The 20,395-nt window shown below is 40.3% G+C and overlaps 1 protein-coding gene across 3 annotated transcripts in view; it reads left to right on the top strand.

Moving 5' to 3' along the window:
• Positions 1 to 1,968: 1,968 nt before the first annotated feature.
• Positions 1,969 to 20,395, top strand: part of TFRC (transferrin receptor) — a 77,426-nt gene continuing 58,999 nt past the window's right edge. Inside the window, exons 1-2 of one of the 3 annotated variants that reach the window (XM_089680119.1) lie at positions 1,969 to 2,050; positions 15,237 to 15,282. In XM_089680119.1, coding sequence (XP_089536245.1) covers positions 15,244 to 15,282 — 39 coding nt within the window. In that variant the 5' untranslated portion in view covers positions 1,969 to 2,050; positions 15,237 to 15,243. Of the gene's footprint in view, positions 2,051 to 2,123; positions 2,334 to 5,679; positions 5,865 to 15,236; positions 15,283 to 20,395 lie in introns of those variants that run through there. The other 2 variants (XM_089680120.1, XM_089680118.1) reach the window with 2 other exon arrangements.

The raw sequence follows: 20,395 nt of genomic DNA, 5'->3' as shown, positions 1-20,395 counted from the left end.
CTCCATTTTTGGAAAGGGTCAGGGACTTTTTTAAAAGCAAAAAGCGTTTTTGCTACAATAGAGTTCAATGGAGAAGCTGCATGGTAGTGCATTTTTGGCACAATTTTATTCTGCCCAGCAACAAAAAAAATTCCACTTTAAAGTGGAGTTCCAGTCAGTATTGTGTGTATTAAAAGTCAGCAGCTACAAAAACTGTATCTGCTGATTTTTAATAAACACACACTCACCTGTCACAGGGTCCAGCGATGTGCTCACTCGCACTGTCCCGTCTCTCCTTCTTCTCTCCACGGCACTGACATCACAACTGTGGGCACCAGGCTGTGATAACTTGCGGCTTCACAGCTAGGTGCCCACTGTGCATGGTCAAGTCGTGCTGCGTATTCTGATTTGTCCAGCAGTCTTCTGGGACTTGTGAAGGTTCCCAGGAGACTGCGGGAGGAAGGAGGGGGCCCATGGCTAACTGAACCGGAAGTGGGAGCGGGTACCTGTCCAAAACAGGTATTTACTCCCCCCCAAAAGGTGCCATATATGGTAATGTAGGGGGTAGGAAGCAAACAAGTGGAGCTGAACAAAACGCGTCAAAAACGCATGTAGAAAAACGCAAAACAAACTGTGAAAAGCACTGCAAAACGGACAAAAAGCAAACTGCATAGGTGTGAATGGAGCATTACCCTAGGTTCATACCTAAGTGTTTTCTGCAGCGTTTTGCGCAGTATGTCCATTTAACATGATTTCCTATGGGACATGTTCACACCTGTGCGTTTTCACCTGGTGCGTTTTGTGGAAAGGGTCAGGGACTTTTTTGAATGCAAAAAGTTGCATTATTTTTATATAGATATCAATGGAAATGCTGCAGAAGAGCATGTATTGCATTTTTGCTGTGTTTTTTATGCGTTTGGTGTTTTAAATCTGGCTAGCAACAAAAAAGAAAAAATAAAGAAAAAAATGCATCAAAAACAAAAAACACATGGACACATAGGCTTTCATGAAGTTGAGTTTAGGATCTTTGGCAAAAAAATGCCAAGAGTTCCTGAACTTGAGTTTAGCAGATGTTCGTGTACATGAAGCCTAAAGCTTGTAGGAGTTTTCTTTCTGCTCTAGGAGGATGCAAAACCCGTATTCTGTCCGGACAGTTCTGATTGGCCCTGTGCTGATCACATGCACTTTCCCAAGAAAAAGAAAACCTCTCTAGCAATACACACTAAACTGAGCATGTGCAGAAGGGCTAAGGCGTCAGTCTTATCAGTGTGGACATTTGAACAAAAAGAGAGGCAGAGAAGACAGGATCAAACAGCCTTTTCACACAATGCAGAGGATTAACCCCTTAGGTTCCACAGTGAGTATAACCAGCATGCTTTACTGCATATACAGACTGATTTTACTGTTGTGGGTTTAGCAACACTTTCACGTAAACCAATTAATTTACACGTATTTGGATTTATTTTTTTTTAGCAAAGACATGAAGCAGAATACATTTTGGCCTAAATGTATGCACAATATTTTTTTTACTAGATATGTTTTATAGCAAAAAGTAAAAAATATTTTTTTTCCAAAATCATGTCTTTTTTTGTTTATAGCACAAAAAATAAAAAAAAACACAGAGGTGATCAAATACCACCGAAAGAAAGCTCTATTTGTGAGAAAAAAGGAAGTAAATTTCATTTATGTACAACATTGCATGACTGCGCAATTGTCAAAGTAACGCAGCGCCGTATAACAAACGATGGCCTGGTCAGGAGGGAGGGGAAATTCTCTGGGGGGGGGGAAGTGGTCAAACCTAAACAGAAGTCTTCATTGAAAGTAAGCCAGCAGATAAGGTGAACACAAATAATGGGGTGAAGTTCCCCTTTAATAATAAGACGGAGTTCAGCCCTGACGTTAGCAAATGTCCGCTTCTGAGCTTTGGAAAAAAAATGATTGTAGAAAAAAGAGCGGCATCATGTGTCAGGGCTGTGGAGTGCGCACGCAGCTAGGGGCGTGGACGGTGTGGACGTGATGAGGGGCGGTATAACTGTGAGCACACTATAGAGCCGGGGACAGAATAGCCGAGGTGAGTGAAAGCACGTTTCTGCCATATGGCCTCCCCCTCCCTAGCCTAGTGTGTGTGTGATAGCTGTCTGCTCTAGTGTTGGCCGGACGTTCTGCTCGCTCCATTCATTCATTTACTGTCACGCACATGTCGCTTCCTGTCCGGCTCTGCTATATATGTGTGTGTCAGAGCCTGGGGAGCCCGGTCACCCTCAGTTGTGCTCCCGCTTTGTTGTGTCTGGTAGGCTTCTCCAGAGTGCTGGCGTACTTTGACCTTGAGCTTCCTACAGCCGGGACACTGACAGGTCAGACATTGCCTATCCCTCACCTGTGTGTGTGCCGGGGCCCGTGTAACATGTGGCTTCTACAGTGTGCTTCCACCTCACATTTATTCCTTCTTATCATTGGCTACTCACTTCTTGCTGTTACTATAAGGAGGACACTACAAAAATGGGCATCTTTATAGTCTATTGCCTTAATGACCCTACAGGCCACCTCACATTTATTCCTTCTCATCATTGGCTAATAACTTACTGTCTTCAAGAAGAAATCAGTGGTTAACTTTCTGTAATAACATTGATTACATTGATTCTACATTCCACCTCACATTTATTCCTTCTCATCATTGGCTAATAACTTGCTGTCTTCAAGAAAAAATCAGTGGTTATTGATTAACTTTCTGTAATTACATTGATTCTACATTCCACCTCACATTTATTCCTTCTCATCATTGGTTAATAACTTACGGTCTTCTAGAAGAAATCATTGGTTATTGATTAACTTTCTGTAATAACATTGATTATCCTTTCCTTTGTAATAACATTGATTCTACACTCTGCTTAACATTTTTTTAATAATTATATATATATTACTTTTTTTTTAGATATATAATTGTATTTTTTTAATATATTTTATTTTTGTGTGTGTGCGCGCTTTATCGGTTAATAACGTACCCTCACCAAAAGGACCATAGAAGAAGTTGGCATCTTGATTGTCTTTCTTTTGCATTGATGACCCTTTAATGGCATGCCTCTACATACTGCCTAAGGGCTCAAATCGCATTGGTGTGTGTGCATTCAGGTGTGCATGCCTGCTGGTGTGCAAAGTATTGTGCATGGCAGTCCTCCCTTTTTTTTTTTTTTTTTTTTTTTTTTTTTTTCCCCCCCCCCCGTGTGCTTTATAGACAATTTTACTTTTGCAATGTGTTTTATAGCATTACAACAATGCAGCATGTCCCTTTTTTTGATCATAAACAGAATGTTATGTATAGTTGTGCTGGAAATCATGCCACATTTGGTGGGCAGTAATTCTGCAGAACCTGACCCATTCCAGTGAATTGCAGCATGCTGTGGCATCTTCAGGTTTAAAACCGGCAGTGAGTAGGTTTGTAGTAATCAGATTTTTCGTCCAGATTATTTACAAGTGAATTCAGTTTTGCACAGTTATGTCTTTTTGCTAATCCATAGATTTAATTGTGTGCAATTCTTTGATGAATTGTGCAATGAGATTGATGTGTATAGCCACCATTACTTTTTTTTTTTTTTTTTTTTTTTCCCCATGTGATGGTTTGCTAAAACCTACCATAGCTAAGAGAAGAAATAGTTTGTTTGTTTTTTTTAAAGAAATGGGCATCCGATTTGCTTCTTTGCAGTAATTACGCTACATAAGGGAACACTGCTAGAAGTTCATACAGTGTGTGCTTGCTGATTGGTGCTGCTGTTTGAAGTCCTTAAGGCTGTGATTGGTGCTGCTGTCTGATGTCCTTAGGCTTGCTGTGTGTAGGTCACTGTCAAGGTGTATCAGGTCACCCAGACGTATAAAGGGCTCCAAGGCTGGGCATGCTGAGCACATGGTAGTTAGTCGGAAGCATGTGTCACTGAGTATTTCTAAAGTGAGGTTGGCTAACTTGTCATTTCTGTTCTACCCTCAGACGAGCTGTGCTATATTTCTAGAGAATTAGTGGGAAGGAATGTGTGTTCATGTGGTTCTGTTAGACATTCTAATATACATCTTTTATTTAATCGGCTTAGCCTTTATAGTGAAAGCCTCCAAAGCGATGTACAATGCACGTTCAGCTCCATGTGACCTTCATGTGATTCCTGGAATTCAGAGTTAAGGATTGGGCTGCCTGTGTTCTCTGTCCTGAAATCTTTCTGGAATAGGAATTCTTAGGAGTCTATAAGTCTTTTCACATAAGTCATTAGGTTCACCCAATTTATTAATTCTTTATAAGGCCTCATGCACACTGGACATTCTAAAACCGCCAGTAGCGTTAGCTGTACAGTGCTGCAATTAAATGTTTTTGCGTTTTTCAGCATTTGTTTTTAGCAAAATTATACTCGCTCAAAAACGCTAGTAAATGCCAGATAGCTGTGTTTTTCAAATTTTATCAGCGTTAGAGCATTTTTTTTTTTTGTATTTCAATGTTTTTTATTTTAAATCGTATAAAACAGAGGCAACAAAACACGTCCACGCAGGGGCTATCAATTGCACAGATAAAAAATGCAAAATAGAAAAAACAGTGCTCTAACGCCAATAGGGCAAAAGGTACGCCTACGCAGGGGCTATCAATGGCACATAAGTTACAATAACATTAATGTAACTCCGACTGTAACAACTAAAGGCAGCTATCCACTGTCACACCAAAAACAAGCGTTAGAGCATTTTTAAAGCTACAAAACTCTTCTTGAAACCCACTAATTTTGCTTTTTTTTTTTTTTCCCCAGCCAGAAAATGCTTCTGCCAAAAGCTGATAAAAGCCTGTGTGCATGAACACATAGGATAACGTGCTGGGGAGTTTACTGGCTGCAAGAAAAAAACACTAGAAGCGAAAAACAGCAGCTGTAAAAACGTCCAGTGTGCATGAGGACTAAGGCCTCATGCACACTGGACGTTCTAAAAATGCCAGTAGCGTTAGCTGTAGAATGCTGCAATAAAATGTGAGTTTTTTTGCATTAGCTTTTTTCGTTTTTTTTTTTTTTTTTTTTTGGTGTGTTTTTCAGCGTTTGCCGTTTTTTTTAGCAGGTACACTCTCAAAATCTTCATGCTCAAACGCTAGACAGACGCATTTTTTTTTTTTTTTTGGGCTTTTATCAGCATTTTTACAGCTAAAAAAAACTCCTTTTGAAACCCACTGATTAAAGCCTATGTGTGCATGAACACATAGGATAATATGCTGAGTAGTTTACTGGATGTAGAAAAAAATGCCAGAAGCCAAAAACTGCAGCTGTAAAAACGTCCAGTATGCATGAGGACGTATTGTTCACTACTCCACAAAAGTAACCAAATAAGTTGTGGTCAGTAATTTTAAAATCACTAGACTATGGGGAATCCTCTTACTTTGCCAAATGTTAATTTAGAGAAGTCCCACTAATATTTGGACTCATTTGACATTACATACAATAGATCCAGATATACTTAGTTGTGGGCTTATTCAACACTAGCTGCTATGTTGTACTGTGGCTGCTGGCATGCACTGTAAAGGGAACAGTGGCATTGAATAAAACACCTGAAGTGTTTACCTATTTTCAGCTTTATTGAAATGTCAGTGACATTTCATTCATCTTTATTCTCCACATCTGGTTGCATTGCAGTGTACTGCATCACAAAATGTTGCATGGAAAGCAGTTTGTCTTGCTTGTTTCCACTTCTGCTTCATTTATGAATGGAATTGTGTGGAACACATTGCTGCCTACCTCATGTAGCCTGCAAACATTCTCATCACTGAATCAATCAGTAAGCTTTAGTCTGACACCTGAGAAAGCTGGCGAAATGACCGCTAAAGAAGCCAGGAATGTGGGCCCTGGAAGAAGCTGGAAGGATGGCAATATGGACAGGTACTCTGATAGGGGGGAGGAGAGAAAGGGGCACTGTAGACGTGTGTGTGTGTGTGTGTGTGTCACACTTGCCAACAGCTTGAAGGAGGAGGATTTGGAGGGGTGGGGGAAGTAAATGCCCTTGGAACTCCTTCCTGTACTAGAGGACAGACTTTTAGGCACAGAAGGCATGTGCCTATAAGTGGCAGATGGCCTTCCCCTGATAGTTATCATGCCATTCATTTTTTCCATCAGTAGAAATTGTCATCTCATATGAACTTGTTTACAGTCACAATATTCTAAGCCAAGTTATGACCTTCATATGGAAGACCTATTGCAATGTAAAAGCATTGCACTACCATACAACCACTGCTAAGGTCACCAAAGGTGTGTCTCCAGTGAGGGAATTTGGCTGTGAATGTGCATGGAAATGACCATAAATCTGTAACTCAACAGTGCAGGAATATACCCAAGATTGCTTCAGGTAGCTTTGAGGTGTAGCATGATATGTTTGCTTAGAATATATGAAGAGGAACATGTTCTAATATTTTTATATCAGCAGCTGTAAGGAAAGCAATTAAACAGGTTTGGTACCTGATACCAGGGCTTCTTTTGCTTCAGTACCGCAGGTGATTTGTTTAATCCTGGTATATCCCATTGTTGTAAAGCACACTGCCACACCTCTTGTCAGAAATAAATGGAATTGCTTTACCTCTTAATTCAATACAATAGAATATGCATGTTGTTGTATTACATCTGTAAGCATAACCCCTAGCCCAGTCAATAACATGTTCATATTTGCTCTGCTCTCTCCGTGGGTGTGCTCCCAAACTGGGCTGCTGGACAATTTTATATAAGAATAAAATGTGTCGAGATACTTGCCTGTTTGTGGAGCTAAAGGGATTGTAAGTCTTGGGTCCCCCACTGGTGATCTTGGCTCCTCCTTTGTCTGCCCCATAGCAAGCATCTTGCTATGTTGTCTGACTTGTGGGCTATCTTCCAAGCCAGGCTATGTAGTGCATGTACAAACAGTGGACCTTGGCCACACCTCCTGCTCATTGGCCAATGGCTCCTGCTGCTGTCATCAAAGCCTGTGAGGCCAGGAAGAGGGGAGAACAGAGCTGCAGCCAGTGACAACACTGGATTGATAAAGGACAGGCAAAAACAGAACAAGGTTTTTTTTTTTTTTTTTTTTGTTTTGTTTTTACCTTAAAGTTGTTCTACAAGCTGATGGTTTTTATCTTAATGTATTCTGTGCATTAAGGTAAAATAAATGTTTGATTCAGTCTGGCAGGGCCAACCTGGTTTCTGTGTTAATGGACACATTGTGTGGCTCAGGAGGGAGCCCGCTAAAGTGCCCCCATAGCAAGCAGCTTGTTCTGGTGGGCACTTGGTAGGGGGGGGCGGAGCCAGCAGTGACAGTGAAGGGCTGTAGAAAGGAAAAATGGGGTTTCTCTCTGTAAAACCATTGCACAGAGCAGGTATGCATGACATGAAGGAAATTATGGGTTTATAATAGTGGTGCACCGAAATGAAAATTCTGGTGCTGAAAACAAAAATTGAAAATGCACTTAACTGAAACCAAATGCGCAGTTTTTAAAAATGAATATTTTTTTTTTATAAAAAATACTGATTAAAAAAAAAATATACGCTTTTTTTTTTTTTTTTTTTTTTGTAAAATATGAAAGGGGATGTTATGGCGAGTAAATAGATACCCAACATATCGCGCTTTAAAATTGTGCACGCTTGTGGAATGGCGTGAAATTGTGGTACTTAAATATCTCCATGGGTGATGCTTTAAAAAATTTCTACAGGTTAGCATTGTAAAGTTAGAGGAGGTATAGTTCGAGAATTATTGCTCTTGCTCTGATGTTCTTGGTGATACTTCACGTGTGTGGTTTGAACACTGTTTACATATGTAGGCATGGCCTACGTATGCGTTCACCAATACGTGCGAGCATGGGGGGGACGGAAGCACTTTAAAAATTTTCATGTGGTGTTTTTTTTTCTTTCCTTTTTGCACTGTCCCTTAAAAAAAAAAAAAAAAAAAATGTAATCACTTTTATTCTTATCACAAGAAATGTATGCATCCCTTGTGATTGAAATAATTAGGTCCTGTTTATGGAGAGATATGGGGTCAATAAGACCCCACATTCATCTACAGTTGCAAGAAAAAGTATGTGAACCCCTTGGGATTACGTGGAGTTTTGCATGAATTGGGCATAAAATGTGCTCTGAACGTCATCTAAGTCACAACAATAGAAGAACACAGTCTGCTGAACATAATACTACACAAACATTAGATGTTGCCATGGTTTAATTGCACATAACATGTAAACATTCACAGTGCAGGGAGGAAAAAGTATGTGAGGCCCTAGCTTAATGACTTCTCCCAGAGCTAATTGGAGCCAGGAGTGAGCCAACCTTGACTCCAATCAGTGTGATGATATTGGATGTGTTGCTGACAGCTGTCCTGCCCTTAAAAAACACACACCTGTTTTGGGTTTACTGGTTTCAAGAAGCACTGTCCGATGTGAACCATGCCTTGCAGACAAGAGCTCTCAGAAGACCTACGATCAAGAATTGTTGACTTGCATGATGTTCAGCAGACTTCTTCTATTGTGACTTAGATGATGTTCAGAGCTCATTTTATGCCCAATTCATGCAAAAATCCACGTAATCCCAAGGGGCTCACATATTTTTTCTTGCAACTGTAAATGAATTGTGAATGATTTAGAGAAGAATTGGGGAAAAAGTGCTGTGGTCAGATAAGACCAAAATTGAACTCTGTCATTAACTCGACTTGCTGTGTTTGGAGGAAGAAAAATGCTATGACCCCAAGAACACCATCCCTCTAGTTGAGCACAAAAGTGGAAACATTATGCTTTGGCTGATTTTTTTTTTTTTGCTGCATTGAGGGGCCAATGGACAGGGGCCATGTGTTGTAAAATCTTGGATGAGAACTTCCATCAGCCTGAACACTGAAGATGGGGCATGGATGGGTCTTCCAACATGACAGTGACTCTAAACATACCACCAAGGAAACAAAGGAGTGGCTCAAGAAGTATATTGGAGTGGCCTAGCCTGTAGTCCTATAGAAAACATATGAAGGGAGCTGAAACTTCGAGTTGCCAAGAAACCTTAAAGATTTTAGAGAAGATCTGTAAAGAAGAGTGGACCAAAATCGTTCCTGAGATGTGTGCAAACCTGGTAACCAACTACAAGAAATGTCTTACCTCTGTACTTGCCAACAAGGGTTTCTCCACCAAGTCATGTTTTGCTTGGGAATCAAATACTTATTTTACTCACTGAACTGCAAGTCAATTTGTATAGTGTGGGTTTTTTTTCTTGATATTCTATCATTTTTAAAATATTCCTATGATAAAAATTATAGACCCTTTTAGAGTGTGTGTGTGTGTGTGTTGTCCAGCCCCATACTTCTTTTACGCACAAACATTCTAAGTTGCAATTCTTATGCCCTAATGAAGGGGTGTCTGTTTGGGCCCTCTAAAATGGTGCTAAGCCAATTTTATCATAAACTTTGACTCGTGGATGTTTGCTCTTGGTGGACTGTATGAACATAAAAGCAGGAATCTAGTCTTCTGCTGCTTTGAAGTGAAAATGCTTTTTTTTAAAAGCGGTCTGTTGGACATCTTCCTCCTTCCACCCTGGCAAAATGGTTGTCCTAGGACAGGAAGTGGGGGGGGAAATGTCTCAAACGGAGCTTTGAATAGTAGTAAAACCTGGCAGGGATTATAGCCCTACCCCACCCTATCCAAAACTACAAGAATGATTTGGTTATTTACGTTTTTTTTTTTTTTTTGTAAGATTGAAAAGTGAAAACCTGGTTACATCTCTCATTGACAGATTCAGTGAAAAATTACTTTATAGAGCTTTAGGAAGCTAGCACTGAAATTGCAGTGCTTCTGTGTGCATGAGGCTCAGGATATGGTCTGGTTTGAGACCCTTCCTTTTTTACTGAGTGGACTAGCAGCCTAAGCTACTGTAAAAAAGTTGACATGATGTTGAATGTGTTAAATGTTTAGCTTGTTTGTTTACCTCCACAGGTTTTGTATCCAATCCGTCTTTTGTTGCATGTAAAACAATTGGTAGTTATTTGGACTTGCTGTACTTGGGAGTCTTTGCCAACTTCCTCTTGGAAGAACCTTAGTCCTCATGGTAAATGAGGCTTGGCAAAAAAGTGTGGCAGTTGGAGATTTAAGTAGCAAGTGTTATAGGTCCTATAAACTTGGCTGTAAGATTGCATTTTAATCAATGTTTAACCAATAGCCATTTGGCGGCCGGGAAAAGGCTATAGATTTCCGGGTGGGCGACATATGGCGCCCTCCCGCACATGCGCAGTTTTCGCGCTTGCAGAGTCGCGCAGCGGCACGATCTGTCACCGGCCGTGTACCTCGGACACGGCCGATGACAGATCTGAGTACTGGCCCCCGTTGCCGGTACCATGTGACCTGCTGTGACCAATCACAGCAGGTCACATGACAGTTGTATACAATGGATGGCTTCATTTATACCATCCATTGTATACTAGTGTCTAGCTGTGAATGGTCACAGTGATCACATGCACATGTCATGTGATTAGCTAAGGCCAAATCACAGCTAAGCAAAAAAAAAAAAAAAAAACCTGAATGAATCTGTCATTCAGGTAAATGCTTGCTTATAGCAAGTAATTCTTTGCTATAAGCAAATTTTGTGGGGGGGGGGGGAAACAAATAACTGATCACTTCCCAGAAGTAGTACAATGTTACTATGGTAACATTGTACTACTTTGGACATAGTGAAATATGAAAAAAATGTCGTAGAAGTAATTAAAAATAATAAACAAAATTTAAAAATATTTTTTTTTCATACTGTCACCAGTCAGTATCCCTGATCACCGCCATGCCAGTTATGATGACGCTGTACTGCACTGGTGACAGTATGTAAAAAAAGTGACTTTTTTTAATTTTTTCATTTTCCTGAAAAATTGACAAAAATATGACTTCAAAATACTCGCCATGCCTCTTACGAAATACGTCGGACTGTCTACTTTGCAAAAAGGGGTCATTTGGGGGATATCTGTACTGTTCTGTCATTCTTGGACCTCAAGAAATTAGATTGGCTGTCAGTACTTCAGGATTGATCAATATTCAGATCTATACCATAGTTTGTGAACTCTATAACTTTCCTACAAACTAAAAAAATACATCCTAATTTGGGTTATTTTCACCAAAGACGTAGCAGAATACATCTTGGCCTAAATTTATGAAGAACAATTTATTTATTTGCAAACTTTTATAACGTAAAGAAACGTTTTTTTTTTTTTTCAAAATTTTCGATCTTTTTTTTTTTTTTTTTTTTTTTTTGTTAGCAAAAAATAAAAACCCCGGCGGTCATTAAATACCACCAAAAGAAAGCTCTAGTTGTGTGAAGAAAATGCTAAAATTTTTGTTTGGGTACAATGTTGTATGACCGTGCAATTGTCATTCAAAGTGTGAGAGCGCTGAAACCTGAAAAGCCTGGGCAGGTAGGGGAAAAGTGCCCGGTATGGAAATGGTTAAGGATCTTGGGAATTTCATCATGACTGGTGAAAATGGTGTTTTGCAAGATTACTTTAACCAAAACATTAATGAGGTCCTAAGACATTGCTAATTTTGCATGCTCACAATGCAGTGCAAAACTTGTTGGCCCTCTACTTTTGCCCTAGCTGCAATCGAGAGATGAGAAGATTGTAGAATCTGCTGTGGAAAGCATTGTGCACCTGATAGAAATACTGCCAAACTTATCAGGACACTCCTCCAAACCATTGGATTCAGGTGTTTCAATCGCTTCCATGGCCACACGTGTATAATACCAAGCACCTAGGCCTGCAGACTGCTTCTACAAACATTTGTGAAAGAATGGGTCACTCTCAGGAGCTCAATGAATTGAAGTGTGGTACTGTGATAGGTTGCCACCTGTGCAATAAGTTCATCCGTGAAATTTCCTTGCTACTAAATATTCCATGGCCAACTGTTAGTGGTATTATAACACAGTGTAGGCAACTGGGCACAACATCAACTCAGCCACGTAAAATGAAGTGCACAGAAGTCGTCAACTGTCGAGTTATTAGCTAAAGACCTCCAAACTTCGTGCTGCCTTCAGATTAGCACAACAGTGTGTAGATGACTTCATGGAATGGGTTTCCATGGCAGAGCAGTGGCATCCAAGCCTTACATCACCAAGTACAATGCAAAGCGTCGGATGCAGTGGTGTGAAGTATGCCGCCACTGGACTCTAGAGCAGTGGAGACGTGTTCTCTGCAGTGACTAATCGTGCTTCTCTATCTGGCCTTCCGATGGACGGGTCTGGGATTTTCGGTTGCCAGGAGAACAGTACTTTCCTGACTGCATTGTGCCAGGACTAAAGTTTGGTGGAGGGGGGTTATGATGTGGGGTTGTTTTTTCTGGGGTTGGGCTTGGCCACTTAGTTCCAGTGAAGGGAACTCTTAAGGCATCCACATATGATACAATAGGAAGAAGGGTCAACTGAGGATAGATGAATATAGTGTGTATTTATTGATCCATAGGACACACAAAACACCAGGATATGAATACAGGACCTGTTAACGCGTTTCACAAGATCTCACGCTTAATCATAACCATCCCATGCCGAGACATCTTGGACAATTTTATGCTTCCAACTTTGTGGGAACAGTTTGGGGACCTTTTTTTGTTCCAACATGACTGCGCAGCAGTGCACAAAGCAAGATCCATAAAGACATGGATGAACAAGTTTGGGGTGGAGGCACTTAACTGGCCTGCATAGGGTCCTGACCTCAACCCGATGGAACATCTTTGGGATGAATTAGAGCGGAGACTGTGAACCAGGCCTTCTCATCTGACATCAGTGCCTGACCTCACAAATGTGCTGCTGGAAGAATGGTCAAACATTCCCATAGACACACTCCTAAACCTTGTGGACAGCCTTCCCAGAAGAGTTGAAGCTGTTATAGGTGCAAAGGATGGGCCAACTCAGTGAAACCCTCCGGACTAAGACTGGGATGCCAATAAAGTTCTTGAAATGTTTCTTCTTTGAAAAGATAGTATACAATATTGAAGTGCTACAAAATGATGATAAATTGCCTAGCCATAGTTCAAACAAGTAACACATGAAGTTCTACAAAGATTACAATGGTGCAGAAATTCTTTTTTCACATAGATGGAAGTGGCCATCACCTGAAACTATCTTGTACATCTTTGACCTGTAGCTCAGTAAGCTGTCTGCACACGTTTCCAACTTCCAAATGTATGCTGGATTTCAGCTTGCAATAAGGCTCTTCTGTGTAAAAGATCTGTGTACTTATCTCAGGTCGCTCTGGTCACGTGATCTCCCATGTGCTAGGCAGCATCAGCTGCAAGGAAGAGGAGAGTGTGCTCAACAATGGCTGTTAATGCCTGGCAGTGGTGATGTCAGGCCATCTGTTGTTGGAGGTCCCTCAGCTCCCTTGCTGACAAGGGAGCCAGATCATCTGACTGGAGCGACCTGAAAATAGGCAAGCCTATTCTGTTTAAGAAAAAGGGAATAGTCAGAACTAGAAAAGCACACAATTTCCCCAGAAATTGTAGAAGTGTTCTTGCCTCCACCAGTAGTCTACAACTGGAGTGGGCGGAGTAACTGGGTGGAGTGGCTTGAGTAACTGTTGTGTGGTTGGAGTGGCTGGAGTAACTGTGAAAAGGTTGGACTGGGCAGAGTAACTTGATACAGTGAGAAATGCATTTCTACTTTTAATTATTTATAGTTTTAAAGACTATAAATCCTACAGCAAAGCGCTTTATATTGTGAGAATCACAAGACCCAGACCTACATTTTGATGCATGGTATGTATCAAATATTAAAAATGAAGGCACGGTCGCAGTTAAGAAATTGCCCTTCAAATTTGAGGTGGCTAGAGTACAGTTTCAATGAATGGCAATGGGCGGCGTGAGTTGCAAACAAATGGTCATATTGTGAAAACTATCAGGACTATGGCTTTTATGACATTTTTAGTGGCAGCAGGGATAGCTGAACGTTTTGATATGAGATTTGTGTAGGTGGGCTTGAAAATGAGGGAGTGATGGCAGTTTAGAAATCGTCCTGATTTTTCAGCTCCCACTCTAGTTTTGAACATACTGCCATTCATTCCTATGGGACCAATTTCACCACAAAAACACCGATATTTCGTGAACCATTTGGTAAAACGTTCCACAAAGTAATAGCACACCAATCGGGAACAATCCGCACATTTCGGTATATTACTGTCTATGTAGTGTAAAAACTGTGGGAGGAGTTAGGGTGGTAAATTTGGCTATAATATATGTGAGATAACATTAAGTGGTATTGCCATGCAAGAACACCTAATAAACGTTAGGGGTAGAAAATAAACTGAACCTAAGGCCTGGTTCACACCAATGCGTATGGGTTTTTTTTTTTTTTTTTTTTTTTTTTAGTGCTTTTGTGGAAATGCGCCACAGTTCATTTAACAGGGTTTCCTATGGGACATGTTCACATCTAAGCTTTTTTGGGCTGTTGTGTTCTTGGAAATGGTCAGGGACTTTTTTAAATGCGAAAAGTATCGTTCTTGCTACACTAGAGTTCAATGGAGAAGCTACTGAAACGCATGTACGTGTGGGTTTTTTGGGGTTTTTTTGTAATCATGTGTTTTTCCAATTTAACAAATTGACAAAAAGCAAAACCTGACAAAAACGCAGAGCACAATGCAAAAAGCATTTATAAAATGGATCAAAAGCAAACTGCATAGGTATGAACAGGCCTTACTAATCTTGTGAAGCACTACTGTATAACGTATTAGTATGTGCATATTTGGGTGCATCATATAGGGCTCGTTCACACTTGGCTGTTTTACCAAGGCTTGCCAAACGCCCCTATAGCGTTTGGCAAGCGTTGGTCCGGTGTTTGCGGAGCGTTTTTTAACGCTCGGCAAACGCCGCATGCGCGGTTTAGTGGCGGTTGCTAGGCGTTTGCCGAGCGTTAACGCCCCACAAACGCCTATAATACAGTTTAGTGGTGTTACCGCTCCGCAACTGCGTCGCAACCGCACCGCAAACGCCGGCCGGGCGTTTGTGGAGCGGCACCATAGACGAGAATAGGAGCCTCCTGACTCGACCAGAGGCGTCCGTTTTGCCGCGACGCAAACGCTCCCGTTAGAACAGCACCATGTGCTGTAATGTGCAGAATTGGCAGAGGCGTTTGGGAAGCGGTAAAAATGCTTCCCAAACACCTCTTTGCCGCCTGCACACAAGGCTAGTGTGAACGTAGCCTTATAGGCTTGATAAATATTAGGTATTATACTTTGGAAGTGTTTTCTCTGAGAAGGAGATGTTTTGACACTTTTTTTTTTTTTTTTTTCTCTAGGGTTTTGATGACGATGGAAAGGGCAAGGACTGCGGTTACAAACTTTGTAAGTATTTGGTTTCTTTGTAACAGATAATAGAGACCTCCTTTTGAAAATCATTGTCAAAATCTTGCAGCCATGAACTTCAATTAGTAGCGGTTTATGCAAATGGAAATCACCGATATTTCTTAATCTAAATTTTGAAAGTGTTACTAAACCCAGGACCTTGCACTCATTATACCTGGTCTCCAACAGTACACAGAACATGGAAATGCAATTATTTTAGTAAATATAAACTGATAAATACATTTTCTCCTCAGCAGTTAGAGCAGTCATGTGACTTCTATCAGTGTTCAGCAGAGCACTGGTTAAAGCTTGTAAGAAGAGTTTTCTCTAGGAGGAAGCGGAACCCCTGACCTCTGTCTGGGCAGTGCTTATTAGCTCTGTGCTGACGACATGCACTCTTCCAAGAAAAAAAACCCTCTAGCAATACATACCAAACTGAGCATGTCTTCATACGATAGGTCTTATCAGGAGAAAAGACGGGAGCACTGGAAGAAGAGGAGTTTTATCCAATCAGATTAGTCTATGATCTGCTGTTAGTAAAGCCATGCTGCTTTGGATCCAGCAAGTTGTGTGTTTATAGTGATCAATGATCCATCTTTTCAGGAGTGATTCTATTAACTTGACTACAACTGATGTTAAACACTCACTGGCCTGTATTTGCCAGCTTCTACCTTGTTGCCCTTTTTGTGGTTAGGTATAATATTGGCTGTCCACCAGTCATGGGGAATTCCTCCTGTTAAGAGATTAACCACTTGCCCTCCAGAGGATTTATGGCAATGCAACACTGTAAATTTCATAATTTTGTCCTTTCCTCCCCCCACAAATAGAGCTTTCCTTTGGTGGTATTGGATTAGCTGTGCGTGTGGGATGTGTGGTGTGGGTTTTTTTTTGTTTTGTGTGTGTGTGTGTGTGTGTGTGTGTGTGTGTGTGTGTGTGTGTGTGTGTGTGTGTGTGTGCGCGCGCGCGCTATACAGAAAGTTTGAAGAAAAACATTTTTTGTTAAACATGTCCAACAAAATTTAAATCCAATTTCGTCAAATTAATGCCAAAATGTATTCTGATACATTTCTTTTGCTTAGCTGCCTAGGGTGGTGCGTGCGCACTCTCACGGAGATGCAAAATTGTGTGTTACACGTGTATGTGATTTCTCCCCCTCTATTCCTAAACTTTCTTTTTCTGTTTTTATGGCCCAAAACATCCTTTCCTCTGGCATATACCTCAACACACCTGCAGTGTGTAGTTTCACTTAAAGGTATAGTTTTTAAGTTTAATAAAATAAACATACATCTTAGCCGCTGCTTGCCTGCAATGTACTGCAGTAGGGCGGCAGCTACAGGCAAAGCTACGTACCCGTACTTCGCTCTGGCTGTACTAACCCCTTGCGACTGCTGTATCCAGCGGAATGAAGATCCCAGTGATCATGTGATCGCTATGCAATCACAAAGTAAGCAAAACTGTTATGAATCAATCTCATTCATAAGGGCTCTGCTCCTCTCCCTAGTGAGCTGTGATTGGCCCACTGCTGTCACATGATACATGGGGCCAATCACAGATCACTATCCTGAGCTGTCGAAACTTAACTCATTCATGACAGTTCATGAATAAGTTAGGTTCATGACAGCAAGCTTTGCATTGCAGGAGAAATTATCTTTATTTCTCCTGCCAACGCTAAGTGTGTAAAAAAACAAAAAAAAAAACAAAAAAAAACCTTATGCCTCCCCCACAGTAGTACAATGTTACTATGGGGTAACATTGTACTATTCTTATAAAAGTATTAAATACTGTACCCAAACTAAAATTTTATTGTCAGTTGTACTGACGTGATATTTTAGTACTTCAAATGTGATGGGCAGTCAAAGTAAAAGCTACATAAATATGTTTGTATGCACACCAGTGTTTTTAGACTCTATAACTTTTATACAAACTAACATGCATTGAGAATTTTTTTTAACCAAAGATATGTAGCAGAATACATTTTAGCCTAAAGTTATGACTAACTTTGAGTTTATTGGATATTTTTTTATAACCAAAAATATTGCGTCTTTTTTTTTTTTTTTTTTTTTTTTTTGCGTAAAAATAAAACCTGCAGAGGTGATCAAATACCACCAAAAGAGCTCCAATTTATGTAAAAAAAAGGACATAAATTTAATTTGGGGTACAGCATGACCGGCTAATTACAAGTTGAAATAGCAAAGGGCCGATCAGCAAAAAATGGCCAGGTCAGGAAGGGGGAGTAAATCCTCTGGAGGGGAAACAGTGAAGTGGTGAGCGAGCGACCAGATATGGTTATTGTACCACATCCTTGAACCACTATCCTACAGGGCACTTGTACCCCCTTCCTGCCCAGGCCAATTTCCAGCTTTCAGTGCTGTCACACTTTGAATGACAATTGCGTGGTCATGCAACACTGTACCCATGACATTTTTTATCATTTTTTTGAGACAGCACTTTCTTTTGGTGGTATTTAATCACCTCCTGGGATTTTTTTTTTTCTTAAGCAAACCAAAAGTAACTGAAAATTTTGAAAAACGTTTTTCTTAGTTTTTGTTATACAATTTTGTGAATAAGTGATTTTTCTCCTTCACTGATATGCGCCAATGAGGCGGCAGTGATACATGGCACTGATAGGCGGCACTGAGACCTGGCACGTGGTACTTCTGGGGCCACACTGATCATCAGTGCCGATAACCGGCATTTCCGTATTTACATGTGATCAGCTGTGATTGGACACAGCTGATCACATGACCGAGCCAACATCTTCGGCTCTTTCTGTGATCCGCTGTGTCCGAGGGACACAGCGCACCGGAGATCTTCATGCTCTCTGAGCCGCGCATGCGTGGTGAGAATGGAAGGACGTCATATGTCCTATCAGAACGAGAGAACTACCTTGTGCCCGTCATACTATATGGCGGGCGGAAGGTGGTTAAAATTGCAAATATTCAATAGAGAAGATGGGACTTTCAGGGTGCATGAACATGAATACCAAACATTAAAAAGTTATATAATTTTTTAAAATTATTTTTGTAAAAAATAAATTGTAAAAAATTTCTAAGAATACAGCTGAGATTCAAACTTGGTTATGTAGTTACTCCCTACATGTTTCGCCTTCACAGGCTTCTTCAGGGAGATTTTTTTTTTTTTTTGACATTTCTACTGCCGAGGCAGTCTAAAGGTATATCAAAGGAAAATTGTTCAATTACCAAACAACTTTAATTTAATACAGGGTATTTTAATCAAATATATATACACAATATGGGACTCAATGGCTCACCCTGGATGTGAAAGCTCATGGAGCTAGAAGAAAATGACCTAAAAAAAAAGTTAAAAAGGCTACACGTCCAAAATCGTTGTAGAGGATATAATGGGCATCAAATATAATCTAGGCATAATGGGATAGACAAAAAAGAAATTAAATTTAATGGAAGATATGAAGAGATCATAATTCAATAGGTTAAGGTTAACTTTGGGCAATTTTACCTGTTAAATGCTTTAGAAGGATATATAGGTATAACCTAACAAAGATCTATTTGACCTATATGTCCACAACCATAGTGAAGGAAACATTGGACTTCAAACATCCATCTAGACATAATAGGATAGACAAAGATCAGAAACTAATTTTAATTTAAAAAAATAAATCAAGAGATGTTAATTAATAGAAATTAACTTTTATCTGCTGAAAATTGCAGAGAAATATAAAAGTATATTCTGTCTAAAGGTCTAATTGGCCTATATAGTCCAAAAAAGTTTGAAGAATATAATGGGCATCAAATAGGCATCTAAGCGTAACAGGATATGGTTGGAAAATATAATGGGCATCAGATACCTATCTAGGTGTAACGGAATAAACGGGAATCAAAAGATTAATTTAATTCCAAAAAGGAATATAAGGAAAGGGTTATAAGTTAATCAAGAGTTAAAGTTAACTAAACTGATCTTGCGTGTTAAATATTGCAATTAAAGTAGCAGGGAAAATGAGCAAAGGATTTTAATTGAAGATCAATTTCCAATTCCACCACTAGGTGTCAGCAAAGGACATCAGTCCAGAAGATATTGGCTGAAAAACCATCACTACTGTAAGAATGCAATATAAAGCAAGCCCTCAGGTGACAGAAGTCACCATTTTCTTGAAGCCCACCCATTGAACAATCTAAATGCCTTCGTTCAGATCCAAAACAGCCTCCAGGATACTCGGTGTGCACTGGTGATTAGCAGAAAGACCACTTTTAAATATCCCGCCCTTTTTATATCCTCCACGCTGGCTGACGTATGACGTCATCAGCTGGGTTCGGACGTCCAAAATACAACTGCGTATGTGTGAAGGCTCTACTGCACATGTGCGAACCAGTAATGGACTACTATAATGAAAAGCTGACAGGACATGACTCCTTAACCACTTCCCGACCGGCCGTTGTATATAAACGGCTGGACGGTGGCAGTGCAGGGTTGGGTGGCCGTCTATAAACAGCCTCCCCGCAGCCTGCTTGTGCGCGCTCCCTGGGAGCGCGCAGCACCGCGATCCGGTGCCCGCTGTGTCCTCCGGACACAGTGAAACACCGGTCGTCGGACGGGACCTCTGTACGAGGTCCCGATCATGTGATCACTGATTGGCCAATCAGTGATCACATGCAAAGTAGTAAGCAAGATGTCACTTCTGACATCATTGCTTACTATGTGTGAAATCTGTGAATGATCAGAGGTCACATGGTACAAGGCTATTCACAAAAGCCTTGTACCATGTGACAAGCTATGACCAATCACAGCTCACTCAGTTCTTCTCAATGAGTTCAAGAATGCACACAGAGAGAAAGAGAAATGATTGCTTTTACATCCTATATGGGTGTAAAAGCAATCAGTGTAAAAAAAAAAAAAATCTTCATCACCCCTCACAAGTAGTACAGTGTCACCATGGTGACGCTGTACTGCTAGGGTGACAGTATGTAAAAAAAAATAAAAAATAATATAAAAATAAAATAAATATGTAAAAAAAGTTTAAAAATTATAATTTTTGCTTAAATTAATTTGGCTATTTTTTTTTTTTTTACTAAAAAGATAACGGAATAAATTTTGGCTAAGATTTATGATGAAATATTATTTATTTGCAAAATTTTAT

Source organism: Staurois parvus, unplaced genomic scaffold, assembly GCF_062004578.1.
Source record: "Staurois parvus isolate SC_StPar_1 unplaced genomic scaffold, SC_StPar_1.0 ptg000235l, whole genome shotgun sequence".
NCBI lineage: Eukaryota > Metazoa > Chordata > Amphibia > Anura > Ranidae > Staurois > Staurois parvus.
Note: the sequence above shows the minus strand (reverse complement) of the source record. Positions and strands in the feature narration are given on the sequence as shown.